The sequence below is a fragment of the Sceloporus occidentalis genome, unplaced genomic scaffold (assembly GCF_023333645.1).
Source record: "Sceloporus occidentalis isolate IW3139 unplaced genomic scaffold, rSceOcc1.0.p SCAF_10, whole genome shotgun sequence".
NCBI classification, from domain to species: Eukaryota; Metazoa; Chordata; class Lepidosauria; order Squamata; family Phrynosomatidae; genus Sceloporus; species Sceloporus occidentalis.
Window position 1 is genome coordinate 31,283,766 of NW_028316990.1, and position 27,574 is coordinate 31,311,339.

Genomic DNA, 27,574 nt, shown 5'->3' on the forward strand with positions numbered 1-27,574 from the left:
GCAATTCTTTTGCACTGGAGAGCATTCAGCTCTTTCTTTAATTTACTAACATATGTTTGTTCCGCCTTTTGATTTCCAAGCCTAGACCTAGCTTTGACAAGAACAATAAAACAAGAGAGGACAAAATATGAAATAGGGTAATATATATATATATATATATATATATATATATATTAAAAAGGAGTATTAAAATCTTTCCTTTTATTTTCTTTATTAAAATGTCGGCCTCACGTTTCAATTTACAACCACAGAGGCAGCTTTCAAAAATGATGGTCAAATAAGAGGGAACAATATTAAAGACGGGACCTATTTCAAAAAGAGTACTCAAAGCTTTCTTTTTATTTATGCATTAAAATGTCTACATTGCTTTTTGATTTACAATGGCAGAAGCAGTTTGCAAAATAACAGTAAAACAAGAGAGAACATTAAAGAAGGGGCCATTTCTTAAAACAACGACAAGAGACCAACTGTCTAAGAAAGAAAATGGTATTGGAAGCATCAACAGACTGTGCTTGAGGTGCATCTACACTGTAGAAGTAACACAGTTTGACACCACTTTAGGTGCCATAGCTCTATCTTACAGAATCGTGTAGACGCCTAAGAGTATATATGACTCCTCCAGAGTCATAGTCCAATGCTCAAACCATGATGGATCTCTCTCTCCCATGCTGTAGCTGAGGCATGCGGCAAAAAAGTACACTTGTCCCTCCATATTTGCAAGGGTTAGGGGCACAAGACCCCCGTGAGCATGGAAAAATAACAAAAACACCATGTTTTTACTGGAGAGGACGCCTCTCTAGGAATCTCTAGGTCCTCCAATGCAACTCTGTGGTCAACGTCCAACAGACACTGACCATAGAATTGCGCTGGAGGAGCTACAAAGGCCTAGTGGAGTATTCTCTTTGGTGAGAACATATTAATCAAAGCTGCAAATATCAAAGCCACAAATATGGAGGGATGAGTGTATCTTTTTCAAACTCTGTGTCATTTTACTCTCTATTTCCTGAGAAAAACCAGAAGATGGCAGTGTGTGAATGAACATGAGCAGGTGGATGGCAAACAAGCAATTGCCATATCAGGACAATGAAAAAAATATGCAGCAAGGGTTTTGTTTCATTCAGTTCCTCCACCTCCTGTGGTTTCAATGCTCATTTCCCAGTTTGGTCATGTAAACCCATTGGGTGATCTTGAGCAAATCTCACTCTCTCTGGGATTTGTAGTATAGTGAGGTATTTCACCTTCTCTCCATCAGAGAGCTCTGGTGTCACGACAGACTACAAACCCCAAGCTTGCATAGGATGGAGCCATAGCAGTTAAAGCAGTGTCAAGCTGCATTAATTCTACAGTGTAGATGCAGCCTTAAACCAGAATTGAGGATTGCCAGAGTGAAAACAGAGAGCCAGGAAAAAAATATAGGAGTGAAGCCTTGGAGGAAAGAAGAACCCAAGAATGGCAACCCTGGATAAAGCAAATGAATTAAAATTTATGAGCCCAAGTCTGATATTTCTTCGACTCGTGATCCATTATATTTCACATTTTTCCTGCATAGTTGTAAGGACTAGAAATGTGCTTCTTAATGTTTCTTTCCCAATGGATCAAATTGTTGAAAAAAGGTATCCTGATTCTCTGGCTTCTTCATGGACGCATGGCCCTCACAATGAGATGTTGTAACAAGCCCAACCCATTCCAAATTCGGTGGGAACAGATACAAAATGGGTTGGATTGGGCCATATGGTGTAATGGTTTGAGCATTACATTGGGGAACCAGGGTCTGAATCTCCACTCAGCCATGGAAACCCACTGGGTGACTTTGGGCAAGTCACACTCTTTCAGCCTCAGAGGATGGCAATGGCAAATCTCCTCGGAAGAAATTTGCCAAAGAAAACCCCAACACCCATGATAGGGTCGCCATAGGTCGGAAATGACTCGAAGCCACACAACAACAACAACGTTACTTGTGGATCTGGTGTGCCGCAAAGACCAGGGGCATCAATAGGTCAGTGCAGGAGGTGCGATCCACATCGGATGACCCTAAATAAGGTGACGCCACTGCTTCCCAAGCATCTGCCTTTTGGAAGAAATGGGCCGCAACATTCGCCTGCATCCTTTTAAAATGCTGGAGCTCAGCGGAAGAGACTAGTGTGTGACTAGGGGAAAGGCTGGTATATATAAATACATGCGCCAGGTATGACTTTGACCTTTCTTTCCTCTGAAATGTAGCCTACAGCCCTTGGTATTAGTCGATGGTTTCCCTTCCAAATATTTTTTGCCTCTCCTTGCCTCACAGCCGCTCCCACCGGCAGTCACATAATGAAAGACAACCGAAGCGCTCCGCTCTTGTCTACTGTTCAATAACCAGGCCTCCTTTTTCATTTTATACAAGATTGAAATTACCTGCAGATACCCAGTTAATAGGATGGTATTGTGCCCCCAGGAGGTAGCTAAACCATCGCGGTCGGCACACTGGATCTATTTTTCTGCGCCCAGCATTCCACCTTTGTCCTTTCTACGCAAACAATGGAGCGCAGTATTGAAAAAGGTGTTTCTCACATCGTCTGGGGACCCGTTCTCAGAAAACAGCCCACTGCTTTGCATGTATATAAAGAAAAGCTGCAAGTTGTATCGGTGCAGGTTGATCCACGTCTGGCACTCGCCTTCCAAGATTTAGTCAGCAATGTAGTGAAACGGAAGAAGTTGGTTTTGTAGGGCCAAAGTTCCAGAAACCTTTTGATTTGCAGGGACAAGGATGTTGTCCGTCAGCCCCATCCTAAATTCCTCTGTTCCTTCTGATCTTGCAAACCATCTTTGCAAAAGCTGGAAACGAATTTTCCCAGGAACAATACATTGCTAGGAATTATTTCAGGCACAATGCAAAATATTGGGGAGGTTGGTCTTGAATGGACGATTGAGACCATTACCTTTACATAAGATCAACCTCTGGTGAAGATGAAAACTATGGCCTCTTACAGACAGCCAAAATAAAGCTGCTTCGAGTCACAGTGGAGGTATGGTATTTCAATGATGCATGCGTCCTAAGAGTCCAGAAGCCACACCAAAGCCACGTTCCAGTCCTTAGGGATGGAGTGTGGCTTTGGTGCGACTTCTGGACTCTTGGGACACATGCATCATTGAAACACCATACCTCCACTGTGACTCAAAGCAGCTTTATTTTGGCTGTCTGTAACAGGCCTATGTTGCCAAAGCAAATATTAGAGACAGCTACTCTACCTTTATTGGTTGTGCAGAAGAGGGAGGTTCAGTAGGTGATGCCTGTCTTCAAGCGGGAAACAAGCAGCGCCTGTTGAAATCCCCTCTTCCACACAATCTATAAAGGTACAGGAGCTCTCTCCATTTTTCACCCTGGCAACTCTGAAACTGGTGTCTTGATGTGTCTTTGTCCCTGCAGGAAAGCCCTGCAGGTCTTTTCAGATCAGAGGTTTAAAGAGAAACAAGGTCTCAGCTGGACAGCTTACAAAGGAAAAGGGCAGTTTTCCACCTCAATTAAAGATTATTGATAGGGCATCGACAGCAGTCCCTGGTTTCTCTTTGAGCGTTTGCTCCCTTTTTGCACATTGTGGCTGGATCAGTTTCTGGAAGAAGCAAACAGGTTGCGCATAGAGCCTTCTTTGATTCCAAAAAACAGTTGTTGAAGTATTGTGCTGCCACAAATGGAAAAGACACAGAGAATAGGCCACAGTCGCAAAGCAATCACTGTGCAAGAGGAGTGCTTTCAGCTACTGCAAAAGCAATTTCAAGGTGGTCGGAGACGAAGGGAAATTTTCTCACTTTGCAGTTTATCTGGATATGCCATAATGCAGAGCCTGTAGTTTAGGAACACATTTGGAGGCGAGTATTATCAGGAGGGATCAGCGAGGCTTTAATTTGGTTCGTGGCCTTTTTGAGAAGTGCTTTCCAAAAGTTGCTAATTTCTTCAAAAGCTCAAGAGAAAGTCTTCGAGATTAGAATATATAATCAGATGGATTGTTCTGCAAAGTCATAACCCCCAAGATTTGACTGATGAAAACTGAGACGCATGCAGCCCAAAAACATCGGCGTGGGATCAGAATGACAAATCTGTGTTAGTCCAGAATATCAGTCTGCAAAAGGATCTTGTAGCACCTTTCCTGGAAGCACTGACCCTCTCTACTCTCACATCCATCCAGCCTTAAGAGTAAGCTCAAAGAGATGTATCTGCTGGAATTTTGTGAATTGACGTTGTTTTGCTTTGCTTCATCCTTTCAATCCTTTGCTCTATGCCCCTAAATTTTACCCTCTCCATAATTTTGGCCCTAAAACGTGCCCTCGACTTATGCACTAGGTCAGCTTATATTCGGGTATCTACAGTAGTACATATTGCCTGACTGTTCCTCCCTGTTTTGGCCGCCCATCTTGGCCAAATCTCCCATTTGCCAAACAGCCGGGCCGGCACCAAAAATAGGATATGAATTATCTCCTGAATGTTGTGTGACGGAGTCTTTCCTTCTCGGTGGCACCATCCAGACACTTATCTCTGGGACATCATCCCTTCCCTGTCTCTTCATCCTAGCCGCACGCTGGCAGTAGAAAGCTGTAGAATGATGTGCAAATTGTTTTCACTTCCTATCAGCTGGAAATGTGCAGAGAGGTCTTGGCGGGAAACTTCCTTTCTTATAATGGTTGCAGGAATCTGCAGGGATATAAAAAAGTCCCATTACTGCAAGGGGGTCGGGTGAATCATATAGGGCCAAGGGGTTTTGCTACCTGAAGGGACAAACCAAAAGCTGGCGTGTCCTTCCCTATTCATTCCTCCAACCACAGTAGCCAAAACCATCCTAGTTATTTGGACACATGAGCTGGGCTTGGAAGCACATTGTAAAAAAACACCTTAAGGCTTTAATTTTAATCATTATGCCTCTGGTTAAAAATAAAATAGGTTGCTATTGTGTGCCTTCAAGCCATTTCTGATTGACGACGATGACCTAAAAGAAAACCTATTACGGGATTTTCTTGGCCATGCTTTGTTCAGAGTTGGATTGTCGTAGTCTCTGAGGACGAAAGAGTGTGACTTGTTCAAAGTCACCCAAGGGATTTCCATGGCCTAGTGGGATTCGAACCCTGGTCCCAGTCGAACACGCAAACCATCACACCTCATTGGCTCTGGTAAAATATCTGTTGTTGTTGTTGTTGTTGTTGTGTACCTTCAAGTCATGTCCAATTAAAGCTGACCGTAAGGCGATCCTATCATGGGGTTTTCTTGGCAAGCTTCTTCAGAAGGGGTTTACCATTGCCATCCTCTGAGGCTGAGAGAGTGTCAGAAGGTATCATCATCATCATCATCATCATCATCATCATCATCATCATTTCTTACCTATCTTTCCCCATTTGTTCAGAGGATGCTTGCAACTGCCTTTCCCATTATTTATTTCAACGTCGCTGTACTATGTTTTATTCTTATTTTTACCAAAAGCGGGGGAAAAACATTCCTGAATATAGAAAAATGGCTAAACATGTCCCCAAATAATTCTTTAACAATAATCTTTTGGAAGTAACTTCCAAAAGTACTCGGCACACCAAAAACTAGTGAAATTAAGGCTGCGTCTGCACTGCAGCAATAATGCCGCTTGGTACCACTTTAACTGCCACGGCTCCATCCTATGGAATCCTGGGATTTGTAGTTTGTTGCGGCACCTGAGCGCTCTGAGAGAGAAGGCTAAATAGCTCACAAAACTACAGATACCAGGATTTCAAGAGTTATTCCCCCATGTTTCAACCCAAAAGTATACCCAGCACAAAATAATGATCATTTACCATTCAAAGGGGGGGGGGGAACCCTACTGCAGAGAGAGATGAGGAACCGAGAGAGATTTGTGGAAACCTAGACTTGATTTGTATATAATAAAAGCAACTTGCAATGTCATTATTATAAAATATTGAAGCCCATATCAGAATCCTCCGAAGATTGCCTGTCGGTTGCAAAGGAACGATGGCTGGCGGATGAGCAAACGCCTGGGATTTATACTCATGGATTTTAGCTTCGAAACTCATTTCAAGGTAGGACTAACTTCTGGAGCACCTTTTTTTTATTATTCTGTGTACATGAGGATAGCTCTGCATCCTACTTTTCAGATGACAGATTTGCAAGGCCGTTCTTTACTTTAAAGGGCTGTCTGTTAGTTCATGGGTGCATCTACACTGTAGAAAGAATGCAGTTTGACACCACTTTAACTGTCATAGCTCCATCTGACAGAGTCCTAGGATTTGTAGTATTGTGAGGCGTGATACCTGTCTAACAAAGACAGCTAATTGTGTCGCAAAACTGCCAAACCCAGAATTACACAGCAATGAGGCATGGCAGTCAAAGTGGTATCCAACTGCATTAATTCTGCAAAGCAGATGCAGCTTCAGGGTGGACCTAAACTGTGGAAATAATACAGTTTGACACCATTTTGACTGTGTAGTTTTGTGAGGCACCATCACTCATCAGGGAAGGCAAAAGAACGTGTAAAACTACAGCTCCCAGGATTCCATAGGATGGAGCTACAGCACTTATAGCTGCGTCTAGTTGCAGTCCAATGCTCCAACCATTACTCTATGTGTATAGTCAAGTTGTAGTCCAATGCTCAAACCACTTCTCCATGTGTATAGTCAAGTTGTAGTCCAATGCTCAAACCACTACTCCATGCGTATAGTCAAGTTGTAGTCCAATGCTCAAACCACTTCTCCATGTGTATAGTCAAGTTGTAGTCCAATGCTCAAACCACTACTCCATGCATATAGTCAAGTTGTAGTTCAATGCTCAAACCACTACTCCATGCGTATAGTCAAGTTGTAGTCCAATGCTCAAACCACTACACCATGCTTATAGTCAAATTGTAGTCCAATGCTCAAACCAGGTTGGCTCTTAAGAATGCTCCTGCCAGCAACCCACTATTTAGAAAAGGCGATATTTGGGCAGCCTACCTCTTACTAGGGCCAATTCACCAGAAGAACATTTGGTGTGACATCTGTCCTATAGCGATAGAGATTGTCAGAATGCGCCACATTTGTGCTTCAGAATGTCTCACTCTCTCACCGAAGTGGAACAAAGGAGTGTGTGAACAGCAATGGATCCTACTTTTCTGCTGAAAGGGAGGGAGGTGGGTGTTTGATGGAATCAGAGAAGCAGAAAGAGGAGGAGTCGGTTGGAATAGGAACCTGTAGCAAGACAACGCACAGAGATCAGCAGCATAGAAGAGAGAGTGGGAGGCTGGCATCACTCAGGAGCAGACCACGCCAATATGTGCCAGCCGAAGCGCATGCCACTGTGTGCCAGCCTGCAGATGAAGCACCAGGCAAGAGAGTTGTGAGAGTGACAGTGGAACTGACCACAGCTTGGAGCCTTCGAAGCAGCAGGTAGGTTGCTGCCCACAAGATCATCTTCTTCCAGGCATACAAAACAGAAGGAGGCATTTTGCTCTCTGGTTTGCTAGATAGTAATGGAGAGTGGTTACAATAGGGATTCTTGCTGTTCTTGTGTGCCTTAGTTGTTATGCAACTCATTGTAAAATCTTGCCCAAAGTCATTTCTGACTTATGGGAACTGTTATTTGTTTGTTTGTTTTCATTGTTGGATGCCTTCAAATCATTTCCGGCTTATGGAGACCCTAAGGTGAGCCTATCATGGGGTTTTCTTGGCAAGTTTTGTTCCAAGAGGGTTTGCTATTGCGATCCCTAGGTTGAGAGAGTGTGACTTGCCCAAAGTGAGTTTACATGAGTACCCTGATAAATAGATCATGACAGCTGCCGCATGTTTGAACTCTTCTTGCAGAGTGTGTAGCGCTATATATATATATATATATATATATATATATAGTGTACAGAGATTCTCAGATTGTCAGCCCCTCCACTTCAAAATGTATCACACTTCTACTAAAGTGGAGCAAAGAATTGTGTGAACAATGGTGACCCCAAGGTGAACCAATCATGGGATTTTCTTGGCACGTTTCTTCAGAGGGGAGTTTGCTATTGCCATCCTCTGAGGCTGAGAGAGTGTGACTTGCCCAGGGTCACCCAATGGGTTTCATGACCAGGCAAGGATTTGAACCCTGGTCTCCAGAGTTGTAGTCCAATGCTCAAACCACTACAACATGCTGGCTCTTAGGAATGCTCCTGCCGGGGTTAGCAGCAAGCCATCCGTTGGAGAAGGTGACATTTGGGCAGCCCACCTCTTACCAGGGACAACGCACCAGGAGAACATCTGGTGTGACATCTGTGCTGAGTCCTTAGTCTTACCCAGTGAGAGGTAGATGTTCTAGCTACCAGGACGAAGATGGCAAAAGCGCATTGCTTAGAATAACCAATTTAAAGCATTCTCAGTTATCATTTTCTTATGCTCTTGGTGCTAAAGTCGCTGCTGCTGTGTTTTTTGCATCTCCAAAAAAAGTGAGAGATTGCTTTAACCTGATGACATCTTCAGTTGTTATAACCCATCAAAGCTCTAAAAAACAGCAGGCAGAAATGAATCTATGAAAAGAGTGAGCTTGGGGTTTAGTGTTACATTTTAAAATGGACGGTCCGCATGGCCACCTCCCTGTGAATAATTTCCATCGCTTTTGCCCTGCGTTGGGAGGCAAAACAAATTATTTCTGCACAGCATTTTCTCCCTTCTTTGCGCATTCTGAAGTCGTCCAGGAAATTATGCTCTGCAGAAATGTATGTGGGGTTCCTTTGTGGAAGGCATTGTTTCCCATGTGGAAAAGCCACATGTATTTATGCACAGAATAATTCTCCAGCATATTTGGGAATGACTGAATACCAGGAGAAAATGGCACAGAAAGTCCTACTGCTCTGCTATTCTTCTCAGAAGCGTTTCTCAAGCGTTGAAGAAACCCCTTTTTTCCTAACCAGAGAATAACAAAGATCATTTCCATCCCTAAACTTGAGTTACCACCTATTTGTTTCTGAACAATTCCCTAAAATCCTTGCATGACTTTAAACTCCAAAGTGGAAAGAACTTGAGGTCTTTAAACTTCCATAAGCGTAACATTAAGACCTTATCACACTAGATGAATCCTGCTCAGAAATGGGATTTTAGAAGTAGAAAAGCCCTGCAAATGTGGGAGGTGTTTTCACATGGGTTTCTGCAAAACAGAAATAAGGCAAAAATAAAGCGAACGTAAAGAGGACAAGAATGACACCGTTTTACTTTTGGAGCTTCCCGAAAGTAAAAAGGTGTCGTTTTTGTCCCCTTTACGTTCGCTTTATTTTTGTGCTATTTCTGTTTTACAGAAACGTCGTGTGAAAAACCTCCCGCATTTGCAGGTTTTTTGTGCTTAAAATCTACTTTAAATCCCATTTCTGAGCGGGATTAAGGAATTGCTCTTCATTTCGAATGAAAAGAAAGTGGAGCCAGAATGCATTCATGTAAATTCACTAGTTCAGCGAATTTACATGAATTCGAATTGCATTCGGACTGACTTCCCATTGCCCAAAAATAGCTTGCCATTGCCTGAAATTGCGTATGATCGCCTCTCATGCAATAACATGAAACCCCATGATTGTGTTCGGACTGACTTCCCATTGCCCCAAATTGTGTGTGGTAGTCTATCACGCAATAACGTTAAATCCCATGATTGCGTTTGGATTGCCATTGGATTATAATTCCAATTTCCCTTGTCTGATAACGTCCCTTGTGTCCTCTTCTGCTCTGCTTAGGTCTTGCAGATTCAGGCCCATGACCTCTTGGACCCATTTGGTGTGAGGTCTTCCTTTCTTCCTGTTACCTTCAACCTTTCCTAGCATTATTGCCTTTTCCAATAAGTCGTGGCTTCTCAGGTTGTGGCGAAAGCGTGACAACCTCAACTTGATCATCTTGGCTTCCAGAAAGATTTCAGGCTTGATCTGTTCCAGGACCCTTTTGGGTCATCCCCGGTATCCTCACACTCTTCTCCAGCACCACATCTCCAAAGAATTGCTTTTTTTCCCATAGCTGTGTCATATCCCACTGATATTTCCACACGAAAGAAAGGGTTATACCATCATGGCAACAGATGAGCATGAACGATAGGTGGAACTTACTGCAAGGATGCACCTGTAATAAACATAACTCATAAAAAGTCTAGCCAGAATCATAGAATCATAGAATCATAGAATCGTAGAGTTGGAAGAGACCACTAGGGCCATCCAGTCCAACCCCCTGCCATGCAGGAAATCCAATTCAAAGCATCCCTGACAGATGGCCATCCAGCCTCTGTTTAAAGACCTCCAAGGAAGGAGACTCTATCACCTTCCGAGGAAGTGCATTCCACTGTCGAACAGCCCTTACTGTCAGGAAGTTCCTCCTAATGTTCAGGTGGAATCTCTTTTCCTGTAGCTTGCATCCATTGTTCTGGGTCCTGTTCTCTGGAGCAGCAGAAAACAAGCTTGCTCCCTCTTCAATATGACATCCTTTCAAATATTTAAACAGGGCTATCATATCACCTCTTAACCTTCTTTTCTCCAGGCTAAACATCCCCAGCTCCCTAAGTCGTTCCTCATAGGGCATGGTTTCCAGACCCTTCACCATTTTTGTCGCCCTCCTTTGGACACGCTCCAGTTTCTCAATGTCCTTTCTGAATTGTGGTGCCCAGAACTGGACACAATATTCTAGGTGGGGCCTGACCAAAGCAGAATACAGTGGCACTATTACTTCTCTTGATCTAGATATGTATAACATTGTCTTTAGGCTGGGCTCCAGACATTTCTGATCACAGTCCGGAAGAATGAGATTATTATTTTTTATCCTGAATACCATTTTAAAAATGCTGTCCAAAACGCCACAGGATAACAAACCTGATTGCTTGGTCTTTCATAACAGCTAGCAGTGATGCCAAGGAGAAAATTCAACAGAAGGGTGGCACTGAAGGAACACAAAAGTCAACTGGAGTTGAAAGGTTTTTGAGCACAGTGCATAGTTCAGAGAGGACTAAATGCAGCAGCGGCTGGCATACACCGATCTCTGTCTTGCATGTTATCCTTATGGAAGGGGCATAGCTATGGCGGGTGGGTGGCAAAATGAGGGCACTGTCCCTCCAAATATGAATCCAGCCCAACAAGGAAATTTTCCTTGACGTCTCAAATTATCTAGTATTGCAGTATAGACATACGTCAGTTAACAAAGCCTCCCGACAAAGATACTCCTTTTTAATAAGTCTTTTTTTATTTACCTCTGGTGTCGTAGATCCAGAGAGTTCAAAGAATTGAAAGTCCCTTCCCAAACTACAAATCCCAGGACCCTGTAGAATGGAGCCAAGAATGGAAATGGCACCAATCTACAGCAATTGGGCAGTCCCCCCTGATATTATTATTATTAATATTAATACTGTATTAACCTGCCTCTCCTATAAGATCAAGGTGGATAAGACTGGCCCAAGTTCAATCAATGAGCTTCGTGGCTAATTGTAGATTTGAACCTGGATCCCTCCACTGTTTTAGCTTTGGGCACCAATGGAAATGGAGATTGTAACTTTTCTCCCCCCCCCCCTTCCGCTTTAAAAAACATATCCAACGTTGTTGTTGTTGGGCGCCTTCAAATCCTTTCTGACTTATGGCAACCCTAAAGCGATCCCATCACACGGTTTTCTTGGCCAGTTTCTTCAGAGGGGGTTTGCCATTGCCATCCTCTGCTGAGAGAGTGTGACCTGCCCAAGGTGGGTTTATATGCCCGAGCCAGGATTCAAACCCAGGTCTCCAGAGTCATCACCCAATGTTCAAACCACTACATCATACTAGCTCTCCATATGTTCTTCTAGTAGTAGAACAGAATCCAAAGGCACTTGACGAGAGGGATGAATATTTCGGGAACATCTATTTTTCCAGCGCTGTAAAAATCCATTTTCTTGCCAAGTGTGTCGATTTACCCCTCAGATCTCATTGCCAGAGAGGCACCTGCTCTGTTTAGCTGTAATAATGCGTCTAAGAGTGGTATTGAAGGCACAGGCACTAGAAAGAGAAGAACAAATATCAGGCTGTCTTCCTTGCATCTTCCCTGCATAAGTCAACATAAATCAAGACAGTATTTCTTATCTGTGGCCAAATATTTAGATTAGAATCTGTGCCTCTGGGAGAAGCCTGGAATGCTTTGACCGATGTTGGCTCCAAAGGCAGTTTCACATTTGTGATGTTTCAGAAGCTCTTTTGCAAAACAATGTTAATGTAAAACCCCAAGCCCTATTATTAACTCAGTACCTCTTTGACTGAGTTTTACGAAATGACTTTGTTATATGTGGTCTTTTTCACACAGTTATAGCACCGTGGTCTTACTTTAAGTGCCATGAAATCCTGGGCTTGGTAGTTTGGGGAGGCACTAGAGCTCCCTGGCTGAGAAATCTAAATACCTCCCTATAACTGCAGATCCCAAGATTATGGAAGGATGGAACCATGGAAGATAAAGTGGAGTCATAGGACGGAACGGAAAGCCGACAGAAACGACACCTTTTTACTTTGGGAAGTTCTTGAAAGTAAAAAGGGGTCATTTTGGTCGACTTTCCATTCACTTTATTTTTACGTTATTGCTCTTTGGAAGAAACCTTTGTATATGTCATAGCCTCGGATATATATTATCTACTTGGGGCTGTAGTATCTACTGCGTCATTTTCTGACATGGCCATGCAGTTCTTTGCTGAAATATTAAAAAGTGAGTCCCCAAATGTATAAGATCCCAGAATTGGAAGATACATCGGAGATCGGCTAGACTAGGTCTTCTCAATTTTTGGAACTCCACATGTTTTGGACTTTAGCACCCAGGGATCCCAGCCAGCATGGCGACAGATCAATAATTCTGGGAGATGAAGCCTCAAATATATAGACGATCAAATTTGGAGATGTACGGATTAGTTCAGCCAGCTGCTTCTCAGTACAGACTCATCCATAGGTCCTCATCCAGTCCCTCGAAAACCTTTGTTTGCCTTAAACTGGAGAAGAACAGGATACCTTTTTGTTCTAATATGTCTTCGAATGAGAAAGACACTCGCTCAGGTGTAGGAATAAAATGTTACAGCTGGTATTAGGAAGTGCCAGGAAAGAGTACGGAGCAACAGAGCCTTAGGTGTATCTACACTGTAGAAATAATGTGCTTTGACACCACTTTAAGTGCTGTACCTCCGTCCTATGGAGTTTGTGGTCCTCAGCCTTCTCTGCCAAAGAGTGCTGCCAAGATGATGATGATGATGATGATGATAATAATATATTTATATTTCCTGCCTCTCCCTGCGGATCGAGGTGGAATTACAACCTGATAAAATACAACCAACGAGGATTGTCTAGGATGGAGCCGTGACAGTTAAAGCGGTGTTAAACTGCATTATCTCTACAGTGTAGATGCAAAACAAGCCATCACAAACCTCAGCAACGAATTTATGGCAACTCTAAGGTGAACCTATCATGGGGTTTTCTTGGCAAGATTTGTTCGGAGGAGGCCTAGAGGAGCCCGCAGTCATAATCTCCATTATAACCTTCTCCCCATCCTTCTCGCTTCTCCTCCCAATACTCTGCAGGGGGAAACCATGACCGAGCACGAAGACTTTGCCGGCTTTGTGGGACACTGGAACGCCTCGGACGCCTCCCAGTTTAGCCCGGCCAGCATCATCGTCCCGGTGGTCTTCTCCCTCATCTTTCTGCTGGGCACCGTTGGCAACAGCTTGGTGCTGGCAGTGCTGCTGAGGAATGGCCAGATGGGCCACAACAGCACCAACCTCTTCATCCTCAATCTCAGCCTAGCTGACTTCTTCTTCATCATCTTCTGCGTCCCCTTCCAGGCCACCATTTACTCCTTGGAAGGCTGGGTTTTTGGGTCCTTCATGTGCAAGACTGTCCACTTCTTCATCTACCTCACCATGTATGCCAGCAGTTTCACCTTGGCGGCCGTCTCAGTGGACAGGTAATCCAGCTAAGAATGAAAGCTTCTACCCCAGGAATGGGCTGGATGTCTCTTGGTGTTATATGCTAGCAGTTATGATGCAGTTGTGTGTGTATTGAGGGCTTTGCTGTTGTGTGCCTTCAAGTTGTTTCTGACTTACGGCGACTCTAAGGTGAAGCTATCATGGGTTTTTCTTGGCAAGGTTTGTTCAGAGGCGGTTTACCATTGCCTTCCCCACTAGTTATTTCTCATTGCGTATTGCATTTTTATTGATTATTTATTGGATGACTATGGTTGATCAGATGGCCCTCAGTGTGTGTGTGTGTGTGTGTGTTGTGTGCCTTCAAGCCATTTCCATATTTTGGTGACCTTAAGGCAAACCTATGATGGGGTTTTCTTGGCAAGATTCGTTCAGAGGAGGTTTGCCATTGCCTTTCCCTGAGGCTGAGAGTGTGTGACTTGCTCAAGGGCACTCAATGGGTTTCATGGCCGAGCAGGAAATTGAACCCTGGTTTATAGTCCAATGCTCAAACCACTATGCCACATTGGCTCATTGCCTGAACCATATGTTGAGTTTAATACAAGAAACAAAAATTGGACTCCATTTGGCCACTACACATTTCCGCTGGCTTTGCAACGCCTTCCCAGGAATTCCCTTGGGATCCAGCTAACACAGTTTGGCTCTCTCCCTGCTGGGTCCTTCTCCTGCTTTTCCATCTGCCCAGTGACAGCTCCCTTCTCCCAAAGTGACACAAAAATGGGCAATCTATTTTCTTTGCTATCGTGTCAACTCATCAACCTGACAGAGGTGTCAGCATTCAGTATGATCCCTTGCCGCCAAGCCGTCTCTCCTGGAGGACAGAGTCTATCAGGCAGATGGTCTCTATCAGCTTCTCATCATCTCTAGTCCCTGGGGTGCTGCACACAGCAGAATGAGCCATACTGCAACAGAGATGCATGTTTAAATCACTCCTGTGTCGGTCCCAGGACGTAAGCAAGTTCACACAGCATAAGGAGAGGCGGGGTAATAATAATAATAATAATAATAATAATAATAATAATAATAATATCCCAGGCTATCCCAAACAAGCACCCTCCAGATGTATTGGACCAGAGCCTGCAAAGCTTACTTTTCTGGAGTACAGCTCCCAGAATCTCCCAGTCAGTATGGCCACTGGCCACGTTGGCTGGGAGAGTCTGGAAACTGTAGCCCCAAAACTATATCCTTCCAAGCTTTAAATTAGGCTACAGTGACTATGATTCGGTATTCCTAATTCCTTTGGGAAAAGGCAAGATATAAATAAATTATATTATTATTATTATTATTATTATTATTATTATTATTATTATTTCTATGACTACAGAGCCAGTGTGGTGTAGTGGTTGATCTTCTCCTCTCAAAAGAGTTTTGAACCTGGGACCACGGGCCATAAAAACTGCAAATGCACCCCATAACCCGTTGTTGTTGGGGTTTTATTATCCTTTCTCCATGATATGGATTTATATGGTCAAGCTCCTGCATCAGGGCTGTGTAGTGTAGACCTTTCATATAGATTTGCACATTGGTTGTGCTATGCAACTCCAGCATTGAATGGCAGCATTGTACCACGGGACATACAACCAAATATACAACAGAATGTTTGTGTGCCCATGCTTTGGTATGCATATTGATATGCACATTGGCATCTGCGTGCACATTTCTGCATGGTTAAGTCGAGGGGAATTTACATATATGCAATGACACTAGCAGGGTGGTAGTCTATAGCAGGCTCCCAGTTCATGTTATAGTGTGGATGAGTTACCTTTATAGACTGCCTTCTCTTCAGTAAGCATGAGGCAGAGGGCATGGCTTTCTTCTTGCCCACTTCATCCTCATAACAACAACCCTGCCAGGTAGGTTGGGCTAAGAGAGAATATCAGCCAGTGAATTTCATGACTCAGTGAGGACTGGAACACAGACTCCCAAGGGCCACATCCAAAACTTGAACCACTAACCAGTATAGACCATGTTCAGGTTAGACATCACCCCAAACCATAGTTTGCATCAGCTCTAGCTGAGAACCCAAACTATGGCTTGAGTTTCTCAAACATACACTAGCCAAACCATGGTTTAGACCTGCTCGATCATGCTGACTTTTCTCCACTCAGTATTAGAAATTCAAAGGTTCCCTTAACTTTCATCTTTATTATTCAACAGCCTCTGGAGTCAAAGAAAAAGCTTGTCCATGCAGACACTGCACCAAGCTATGGGTAGGATAAGCCATGTTCTGTGAAACTATGGTTTCTGATTTGAGTTTGGGGGCAAACCATGATCAGAGTCTAAACAGAGCCTGTATGCATGCTAGTTCACTAGAGCATCCTTCATTGCCCCTGTCAACCTTGGAAAGTATAGTAACTATACTGTTGATAATCCTCAGCCATTCCTAATGCCATTGACTTCTTTTGGGGCAGGTATTTGGCCATCCGTTACCCACTGCGATCCCGGGAGTTACGGACCCCTTGCAATGCGGTGGCAGCGATGGCTGTCATTTGGAGCCTGTCTGTGATCTTTTCTGGGCCCTACCTGAGCTACTATGACCTGATTGAATGGGAATCCAGCTACATTTGTGTCCCGGGATGGGAGGAATGGAAGCGCAAGATCATGGACACCAGCACCTTTGCCTTTGGCTATGTGATCCCAGTGCTTATCGTCAGCCTCTCCTACACCCGGACCATTAAATACCTGTGGACGGCTGTAGACCCACTAGAGAATATGTCCGAGTCCAAGAAGGCCAAGCGCAAAGTGACCAAGATGATTATCATTGTGACTGTCCTCTTTTGCCTCTGCTGGCTGCCTTATCATGTGGTCATCCTCCGCTACCTCTACGGAGACTTCCCTTTCAACCAAACCACCTATGCCTTCCGGCTGCTCTCCCATTGCATGGCTTACGCCAACTCTTGCCTCAACCCTATCGTCTATGCCCTGGTCTCCAAGCACTTCCGCAAAGGGTTCAAGAAGGTCTTCAGCTGCCTCCTGCGAAAGACGGCCCGGAATAGGGTCCATGTCATCCACGCGGCTCACACCGTGCCTGGCTTTGAGGCAGGCTCAACTGAAGTGTCTCAGATGAACGATGACAATGGGCAGTTGAGCGGATGTGAACTGGATCCCAGATCCCTAGTGGTCCCATTAGGATCCACCAGGCCTCTCCATATTTCGTAAACTGGGTGGAAGGAGAACTTGGACAATCTCTTCCAACTCTATGATTCTATGAAATGGTCTGAAACACTTCTATCAAGGCTGCTTGGGAGGTTGTTTCCTTGAGAGACTCTGCGCCACAGATACCTTCACAGTTATCTTCACTGAAGTTAGGGTTGCCAAGTCAAGCATGTCCGAGGCCTTGAGATTTCAGGGCCAAAACCAGACATTTGGTGTCCTGTTGGTGTCCTCAAACATGGTATGTGGAGCATGAACCACAGTTGCTCAGAGCATGTTCTTCAAATAATAAACACCAAATCGAACAAATAAAGAAATATTTCTCTGGTTGGAAATGATGTTTGCTGAGGACTGCATTGAAACTGGGGGGGGGGGGGAGCATACTTTTCATAGCTCTGTTTTTAATACCTTTGCAAACATACCTCATGTTAGTAACTTTTGCATACACACACACACACAGGTTGAGTATCCCTCATCTGAAGTTCGTGGGACCAAAAATGATTGGGACTGCAGATTATTATTATTATTCTAATTTTGGAAGAGTACACATACACACATGCAAATAATGAGATATCTTGGAGATAGGACCCAAGTTTAGACATGACATTCATTTATGTTTTGTATACACCTTTTACACCTAACCTGAAGGTAATTTTATAGACAATGTTTTAAATAATTTCTGCGCATGAGACAAAGTTTGTGCACACTGAACCATCCGTAAGCAAAGGTGTCGCTATCTTAGCCGCCCATCGTGGCCAATTTTAGATTTTGGAATATTTTGGAATTCTGAAATATGTTTTCTGAGACACCAAGGCAGAAAAGGCTAAAGACCTCTTAAAACGACAAATCCCAGGAGTCCATGGGATGCGGTTACAGCATTTAAAGTGGTGTCAAAGTGCACTATTTCTACAGTATAGATGCACCCTTGGTGTTAGTCACAGTACCATCGAGTTGGGGCTCACAATAAGTCTTGTAAAACAAATGCAATTCTCTGTGTTCATGCTCATGTCTGTAATGACATTTTAGACTGGACCTTCCCAGTATCCTGATCAGATCCCACTTGGGCTCCTAATTGTCTGTGAAATATTACAAGGGAGAGTATAGAAAGGAGGCTGGCTATAGATTGCAAGGTCAACTGAAGCGCAGCCTGGTCTCTTTGCTCCCTCCAATTAACAAAGTTGATCCACATTGGCAATCGATTTCCCTGTCCTCAAGACGCCTCTGGAAATAAACCCAAAGGAAAATTGCAAGTGTGCAGGGGGGGAGTGTCCATGAGATGCGCACATGCTGGCTGGGAGCCACAGTCACATCCATGTCAGAAGTCTCTGTTGTCTCCTGGGTCTCACTAAGAGGGAAGCTCACTCTGTGATCCGCTGTGAACCTGCTGTGTTCACTTTCTTGGCCTGCGACTAATTAATAGTCCTCAAATATTTGATGTCACACTTGTTTCGAAGGTCAACCGCTGAGGCCACCAATAGCGGCTATTCATTATTGTCCCTTTTTACTTCTTAAGGGGTGGTATTGATTCGACATGACAGTAAAATCTCCCATAGTTTCTGTTAGGCCCTGGCCTTCTTTTAAAGAATCGATGCTCCAGATAAAGAATCCTTATGTTTGTTCAGCTCAAGCCCTAGTTGTCTCCAGTAGCGTCACTAGGGTTGGCGTCACCCGGTGCGGTAACTCATGGTATCACCATCTCCATTGAGCTTCTCCCCTATCATACCATATAAAATCCTTAATAATGTGGGTTTTTGTGTACAATGCACCTGCGTCATATGCGGATGTGTCATAGGCAGCTTTCAGCATACACTGAAAGGCATGCCATATGCAGCTTTCAGTTTACATTGAAAGCTGCACACCGGAAGAGGCAATGGCACGTGCATGGTGCACGCACCATGCTGCACACAGGCACAAGCCCCATTGTTTTCAATGGAGCTCCACCATACGCTGTATTTTCCTTACGCGTAAGAGAAGGGCACGCTGTACTAATGTTACTCATAAATCCTAATTCCCATATATCACTGAATGTAATGGTAAGAGTTGTGATATAAACTAGCAAAATTAAAATTACAGTGGTCCCTCCACATTCGCTGGGGTTAGGGATGGAAGACCTCCGTGAACAGGGGGGAAATGCAAATAAAAACACTATTCTTTTTACCTAAGAGAACATGTCTCTAGGAATCTCCAGGTCCTCTATGGTCAACATCTGCCAGAGGTTGATCATAGGATTAAGCTGGAGGACCTACAAATGCCTAGAGAAGTGTTTAATCTAGGAACTTGTAGGTTCTCCAGCACAACTCTATGGTCAACCTTCGGCAGAGGTGCGCTGGAGGACCTAAATATTCCTAAAGAGAACATATTAATCAAAAATGCAAACCAGCAGTTCTGCAAAAGTGAAAGCCGCAAATGTGGAGGGCAACTGTATACCTTTCAGTTACAATATCAAATGGCTCAAGGATTTAGGAACACTGAAAGCCTTCATCCTAGCTGCATCCACACTCCAGAAGTAATCCAGGTTGACACCACTTTAACTGCCATGGCTTCAGGCTACGGATCCTGGGATTTGTCATTTTGGGAGATATTACGCCTTCTCTGCCAAAGAGCTCTGGTGCCACAACAAACTGCAATTCCCAGAATCCAATGGCATTAATCTGCAGCAGTTAAAGTGGTGTCAAACCGGATTATTTCTGCAGTGCGATACAGCCTCTCTCGACATGACAAGCCTGGAGGTAAGTGGTCATGAATGAAGGCAGGCACACAGAAGTGAATAAACTCAGTTTCCCGCTGCCTATCCACTGAAGCATCATCCATTGCTATGGTTGCATATCTGTTTTGGCTACCTGATGTCGATGTTTCCCATTTGGGTTATGACTCAAAATCAATCTAGCCCTGTGATATTTGATTGCTTCTAATCATTTTAATAATGTGCCTCTCCACTCAGAGCTGTCCAAATGAATGCATGAAAAGTAATTAATCTGAAATTGCCAGTGAGGGCAGTGGGAGAGAATAAAACAAGGGAGACGAAGGTCCTTCTCTTGTCCAGAGATAGATATTATTAACTAGAGAGCTGGTTGAATTCAAAGATACAGCCGTGTTAGTCTATAGAATCAGTACACAGAGAGATCTTGGAGCACCTACGTGCCAAACTAGATCTCATTGGAGCTGTTTTTCGTAACCGTTCCAATTTGTTCTGGTGACTGTCCCTCCATCTCAGTGGCCCCAACAGGCTTCAGCCTTCCCTGATCCTAAACACCGAATGCTGATTTACCTTAAAGAAGCAGCGGTGAGGAGGAGGATCTATTGATGGAATTCAAGATGACAAACAACTGTTTGAGGGCAGACGGAATAGTTTTCATGCAAGAGTGCTTTGGGCTTCTCCGGCGCGTGGGATGCATGCAGATACCTATGCGCGGAATAGCTTTTTGCTGGGCGCCAACTTGATGATGCAAATCAGTGCTTGTGCTTGACACGGGCAGCCAATTGTATGAAGCAGGGGAGAACGCAGACTAAGCTTCAATTGCATTATGCATTGCATTTTTTAAAAATATTGTATTTGTGGATAGAAGTGGCAACTTGCCCGCAGCATAATGTTGGCATGGGATGTGTCCATCTCAATATTACAGCCAGCCATAGCCTCCTCTGCAATACTCTATTCCATTTCCATACCTCCTTCCTACCCAGTTTTCAATCTCTCCCACCTTCATTCCATTTGAGTCACTAAATCCTTCAGGGGCTGTTTTAGTTGTCCGTTGTTGTTTACCTGATATACCAGGGATTATTATGTCCAGGTTCTAGCTATAGTTGGGTTGCATTCGTTGATTTTCAGTATCATCATCACCACCATCATCATCTCCTTGTCCTTTTCTTTATGGATATGCCATCTTTTCCCCGCTCTGGGATGCAAGGTAGTTTGCAATAGTTAAAACAGATGCAGCTAAAAAAATTCACGTCAACTCACCTGCTTCTTTTGTGAGGCCACTTTCATTTCAAGGCAAAGGTCTTGATCCATGTACCATTTTCACATTTTAGACAAAGGCAAGGTCGTCCTTTTGAGAACATGAATAGAACATGATTAGCCGACTGGAAGAAGGACATTGTGCTTGAAAGGAACGGAGAACAAGAGACAGCGGCCTAAAAGAACACAGAATGGCACAGTGAATGGGTAGAAGATGTTGCCTTATAATGGAGGCCAGCCAAAGATATTTTGCAGGCAAAAAAGGCAAAGAAAAGGACGGTGCCTTCTCTATATTACAGAAGCAATCTGTAAATGGGTGAATTTCGATTCAGGGACAATGTTCCCCATCACATCTGAGAGCAGCACATTTCATTGAAAAAGTAATTCCAAAATGATGAAAGGTCCAGAAATGATGCCCAAGAAGGAGCTGGGTATGTTTAGCCTGGAGAAGAGAAGGTTCAGGGGTGACATGACAGCCCCGTTTTAATACCTGAAAGGATATCATACTGAGGAGGGAGCAAGCTTGTTTTCTGCTGCTCCAGAGATTAGGACCTGGAACAGTGAAGCTACAGGAAAAGAGATTCCACCTTAACATTAGGAAGATCTTCCTTACAGTAAGAGCTGTAATGGGTGGCCCTTGAGGTCTCTTCCTTCTCTAGGATTCTGTTAAGGCCATTATTATTATTATTATTACTATTATTATTTCTTACCTGCTTCTCCCCATGGATCGAGGCAAGAAACAACAACAGGCCAACAAGCATGCATCAGTTCAAACCCAACTTCGGTTACAACATGCATCAGTCTGAAGAACAAACAAGACGCATACGTATGAAAGCAATCTATGTTTAAAATTCATCATATAAAATTTACAATTGACAGTTTGAAGACCCAACGAAAAGGTTGTTGTAAGCCAGAGTTCACTCGAAGGTAACGGACAACAGCAAAGTGGTTTCCAACAGGGCCGGCATCCAAGCCCTGAGACTTTTTTGTTTTTAAAGAAGATGTGATCTGCACATGTGTGCACACATATACACAGACACACACTTGCTCCTGACCTCTTTCCTATGACCTTACCTGTAATTCTTGCAATATCTGGCAAAAGGGAATAGGGATCGATATCCCCAGAACTGATATCCTGATGTGAGGGATCCCATTTAATCTGTGAAGTATTTTGGGGTGGTCTGGAATGGACCACTAGAACCCCTTAGCTCTACAAAACGCCTTCCTCTGCTGGAGATGCTGCAACCGGTTTGTTGCCATGGGCTGCATCCACACTGCAGAAACAATCCAGTTTGACACCACTCGAACTGCCATTTCCACTTGAACTGGAAACCTGAGAATAGTAGTTTGCTGTGGCACCAGAGTGGAATAGGGCTCAGAACGGCATCTCTTGCACTATAAAATAAGGTGATTTAAAAGAGGCCAGATGCAGTGACCTCTGATGTCACAACAAACTGCTATTCCCAGAATTTCATAGCATTGAGCCATGGCAGTTCAAGTGGTGTCAAACCAGATTGTTTCCGCAGTGTGGATGCAGCCACGGTCTCTCTTTGCAGACAGCCTTATGGGACCTGCCTTGCTGAGAGCTCACCCTTCAGAATGTATCACTACCACACTGGTCTTCAGGAACCATAGGAGAAGAGGAAAATATCACGGCGGGGAACCTGTCTTAGGAGGGTGGCCAGTGGAAATGAAGCAGGGTTTTCAAATGTCACTGCCTCTGACCTTTACCAGCTGCCAGCATCTCTTCTTGGACACTTTCAAAGCGACTGTGTTCACCAGGCTGCGTTTTACTGAGCCAAAGTGGAAGCGAGGCAAATTTTCACGCTGTGAACATCCAGTGACGAAAGTCTTTTTTTGCAGGCGATTCCCAGAAATAATGTTATGACTCGCAGTGTTGGAAGGGGGATTGGCACTGCAAGTTTGAAAATGTTACTTTTGCAGAGTACAGTTGGCCCTCGGTGTCCATGGATGCTTTATTGAAGCATCCACGGCTTGAAAATATTCCCCAAAAATATAAATTCCCAAAAAGCAAACCTTGATGTTGCCATTTTATATAAGGAATGAAATTTTACTGTGACATTAATGGAAATGGAGCATCTGCAGATGTTGGTATCCATCGGAGGTCTTGGAACCAAACCCCAGCGGATACCAAGGGCCTACTTTATTTTTATGGAGGTTTTATAGGGACAATGAGCTGGGTTGCTTCCAATCCTAGGTTCCTTTGGGGCTACAAATCTGGATGTAAAGATGGACTTTTGCTCCTTATATCAACTCCAGCATGCAATGGCACACATTATATTTCATATCACTTTATGGCAAGTTACAGCGTGAAGTAGACTTATGCGGCAGAGCAGAATATGGACACTCAATAAATATCATGATCCTTTTTTTCAGGAGGTTCATTTGGAGAAGTGGGAACTGTCACTGAAGGCTCTTAAATCAGAGCATCCCCAACCAGATCTGCCTTTAACTGCATTCATTCTGTCGTCTAGGTCTGACATTTCTGAAGGAGTCATCAATAAAACTTGTTGCGATCCGTGAGAAGCTCGCTTTCTTGCTCTCTCTGCATCTCCTTCTCCTTGTTGACTTGGTTTTTGTCTTTCATTTTTTATGAGCTTGGCAGAGACTGATTTCTAACTTTGCCCAGGCATAGATTTCAGGGCATTTTAAAAGGCAAATGCCTTGTTAGCGCATGGAATTATGGCACTTCCAATATATGTCTGGGTGACAATGAGTAGATATGGCCATCCAGGGACTTGCTGGCATCTCCTCCTCTTTGTCTGGATGCTGCTGTTCTTTGCAGACTTCAGATGTGTCCTCAGAAGACCTTGGAAAAGTTAATGGTGGCATGGTTTCAAAATACACAAGGATGTGTAGTTTTAAAACTATTTTAAAGAGTTGTTCCAATTTGGTTTTGGGACATATGTATTGGCGTGTTTAGTGCGTTGAAGATTTTACCTGTGCGTTGTGTGCCTTCGGGTAATTTCCAACGTATGGTGACCCCAAGACATAGGGTTTTCTTGGCAAGATTTGCTCAGAGGAGGTTTGCCATTGCCATCCTCTGAGGCTGAGAGAGTGTGACTTGCCTAAAGTCACCCAGTGGGTTTCATGGCTGAGCAGGAATCGAACCCTGGTCTCTAGAGTCGTGGTCCAACACTCAAACCACTATGGTTTTACTCATTGTAAATCTCCTTGGGAGCCCTTGTAGGTTGAAATGGGGTAAATAAATGCTTTATTTTGGACTTATTACCATATAAAAGTAATTTTTTAGGGTTGCCATATGTCAGAAATGACTTGAAGGCACACAACAACAACAACAGCCAACAGGCCATTAGGCAACACAAGGTATATGAAAAACGTTAAAACTGTGCTATAAAACAGTCATTCATACCAAACATACTCCTAATAATAAGTGGTGTTCAAATATTAAAATAGCACTATCAGAACAAATATTCAAGACAAACATACTTACAATCCTAATATAGTGCTTAGAATATATATCAAGTTTCTGAGCTACTTTACATCACTACATATAAGAACACCTCTTATGTTTTTAACCTGAATTTAACAACTGAAAGGCGCATAACAACAACAACATAGTATCTGTCGCCCATATCGAGAGGCAGTTGTGAAGACATGTACCACCTAGGAGTACAGACACATCTTTTACTTTTATTGCTTTGTTCTTAGCCCTATATTTCTTTGCTAGTGCCATGTCTCAGGTGGAAATGGATCATGTGCTGGTGCTCAAGGAAATAGATCATGTGCGGCCAAGAGTATTTTCGGCCATCCGAATGGTCTGAAGCTTCCAGTTTTTTAGGTTGCTGGGTGACGGATGACAAAAACCTTGTCAATGGCTGTCCATTATTTTTCTTGTTTGCCTGTCCAAGGAAGAAACTCAGCGCATAATATCATAATATCAGCAAACAACTGTTGGCCTAATTATGGCCATTTGGAAGCTCATTAGAAAAGCGTTCTTTTCACACTTGTGTCTCCAACAAAAGAGCATATTAGTTCTTGTCTTTCAATAATAATAATAATAATAATAATAATAATAATAATAATAATAATAATATCCAATCTCACATTCATGTTAGCGGTGAAGAATATCACATCTGTAATACAGGTTGAGTCTCCGTTATGCAAAATTCTCGGGACCAGAAGTGTTTTGGAGTCTGGGTTTATTATTGTTGTTGTTGTTGTTGTTGTTGTTGTTTGGAATACCTGTCTTTGCATATACAGGTATTGTACATGAGCATTTTGCACATAATTAGATATTGTGCGATATCTCTAAACATGAAATTCATTTATGTTTCACAGACGTTTTATACACATAGCCTGAAGGCAATTTTATACACTGTTTAAAATCATTTTTCTACATAAAGCAAAGGTTGTGTACAGTGAAGCATCAGAAAGCAAAAGTGTCACTATCTCTGCCACCCATGAAAAAAAGTTCCAGTTTTTGGAACATTCTGGATTTCAGAATTCTAGATAAAGGAGACACAACCTTGTTGTTATGGTTGTTGTGTGCCTTCAAGTTGTTTCCCCATTTATGGCAAGCCTAATGTGAACCTATCACTGGGTTTTCCTGGCAAGATTTGTTCAGGAGGAGGTTGTGCAGAAGGAGGCACCCTGAAGGAAGCACTTGACGCTACTCCTAGGTAGTATCTCCATGCATCCTCACAACAGCCCTATGTGGTTCTCGGATGGGCTGAGAAATTGTGACTACCCACAGTTATCTAATGGCTTTGTAGTTCCCAATGAAGCTAAGTTGTTTTCTTCATTTTAGGCTCCATCTCCCAAGTTCATTAGCCAAGGCTCAGCAGGGAACTAGTAGCAGTGCATTCGCTTTTTGCAATTTGTGTTTACTTTCCTGGATTTTGGCCTCTCTTCAAATAGCCCACATCCATCCCTACTGCAGACTCTTGCAACTTTCTTCCAAGTGGCCTCTGTAAACTCAGCAGGCATCCTAATCTGGGGCCAGTTGGCGACATAATGCTCAGCTTCTGGGGTGTTTTTGCCCCATAAAGCCCCAGGTTGATCCAAATGCAGTAAGCACTTGTTAAAAAGCATTAATGTCTCGCAGTGAGAGCATAATAAAGCCAGAAGACAGAGCAGCTGGTTCAGTCAAGGGACTGAAAGTCAAGGCATTCTTGACCTCCGTGCCGCAGGGAGGAAAAACACAACCTGATCAGCCTTCCAAATGTTTGCAGGGACCTCAGAAGGGCTTAAAAGAGCTCCATCATTATGGAAAGAGTTTGACGAGGACTGTTTGCCACAAATGAGCTGCTCCAAAGTAAAATTTATCTGAGCACAGGACAGGGCTACGTGTGGCTAAAGTTGCCATACTCCACTTACAGATAAATCAGTGTGCGATCTGAATCGATGGATCGATTTGACAGCAGAGCGTGGTTCCCACTACATTTACCCCGGTCGCCTTTCCCCCCTCTAAAATAATCCACTTGTGGTTCACATTCATGCACGGATCGATTCAAAATGGACCTGCTCCAGCCGGCCGAAGGGCAAATTTAAATCGATTCCGATCCGCATCTGGTTCACACTTGAGCAGAATCGATTTATCCAAAAATGCGCTGAAAACATCAGCCTCAAAAAGATGCAGGTTAAATGGGTCTCGCGCAAGGCCCCCCTCTCTGAATCACTTCAGTGATTCGGTTTAAGTGGGAACCAGGGTCAAACTGATTTGCGATCTGGATTAAAAGGTAGTGGGAATCAGGCCCTACTACCAGTTTGGACCATCATCTGGCCCAGATTCCAAGCTTCCATTTTTAAGAAAGCAAGGGGTTGTATAGACTGGCATAAAGAGCCAGCATGGGGCAGAATGAGGGTATGGAGGCTGCATGCCACCTGCCCAGACTCTGCCCCCACACAAGCGTGATGCCACCCAAGCAACCACACGGTGGGTAACATCATGCCACATCTTTTTTTGCATGCACTGCACCAAAGACGTGTAGAAGAACTTTAAGAGATCTGACAATAAACAATGAAAGAAAACCCCATAACTCCCACTACACCCCAGTCGTTCAAACACCAGTGCAGTAAAACCCAGTCCATCAGTTCCCCTTGTTAGCGGCAACACAGATATAAACATCAACAACTTTATTGCTGCAACCACAGGCGATAATGCAGTCAGGCGAAACATACCCATAAAACATAGATAGAACTATAAAATCCAGGATGCCAAGTAGTAGCTGCAAGACCTAAATATAAATATGGGCATGGCAGGGATATGTACGAAAGGCCCAAAAGGAACAGAGTACATCCTGGGAATGCTATGAGCTTTAGGTTAGTCTCGAAGATGCTATAAGACCCTTTGCATTGTATACTGAGCCCACACATTCAGTTTCTGAAAGTGAAAATAACAGTGTATTGTAGATCCTATTGTTAGTCCCAAGTCGAGTAGACCCACTGAATCAATAGGATCTCCCATAATAACAGGGAAAAGGAGAGGGATAGGTTCAACAGAGAGCAGTTCAACATGGTTTTAGCAAACATATTATTCACTATGCACATGTGAAATGAAACAACCAGCTCAGGTAGCTTAGCATAAGTCA

At 43.6% G+C, this 27,574-nt stretch overlaps 1 protein-coding gene across 1 annotated transcript; it reads left to right on the plus strand.

Annotated features, from left to right (window-relative positions):
- Positions 1-7,302: 7,302 nt before the first annotated feature.
- On the plus strand, positions 7,303-17,343 carry LOC149306340 (galanin receptor 2b-like). The gene is made up of 3 exons (XM_089476703.1): positions 7,303-7,371; positions 13,490-13,872; positions 16,303-17,343. Exons 2-3 carry the CDS (start codon positions 13,499-13,501, stop codon positions 17,048-17,050), a joined length of 1,122 nt encoding a protein of 373 aa, XP_089332829.1. The 5' UTR covers positions 7,303-7,371; positions 13,490-13,498; the 3' UTR covers positions 17,051-17,343.
- Positions 17,344-27,574: the final 10,231 nt, after the last annotated feature.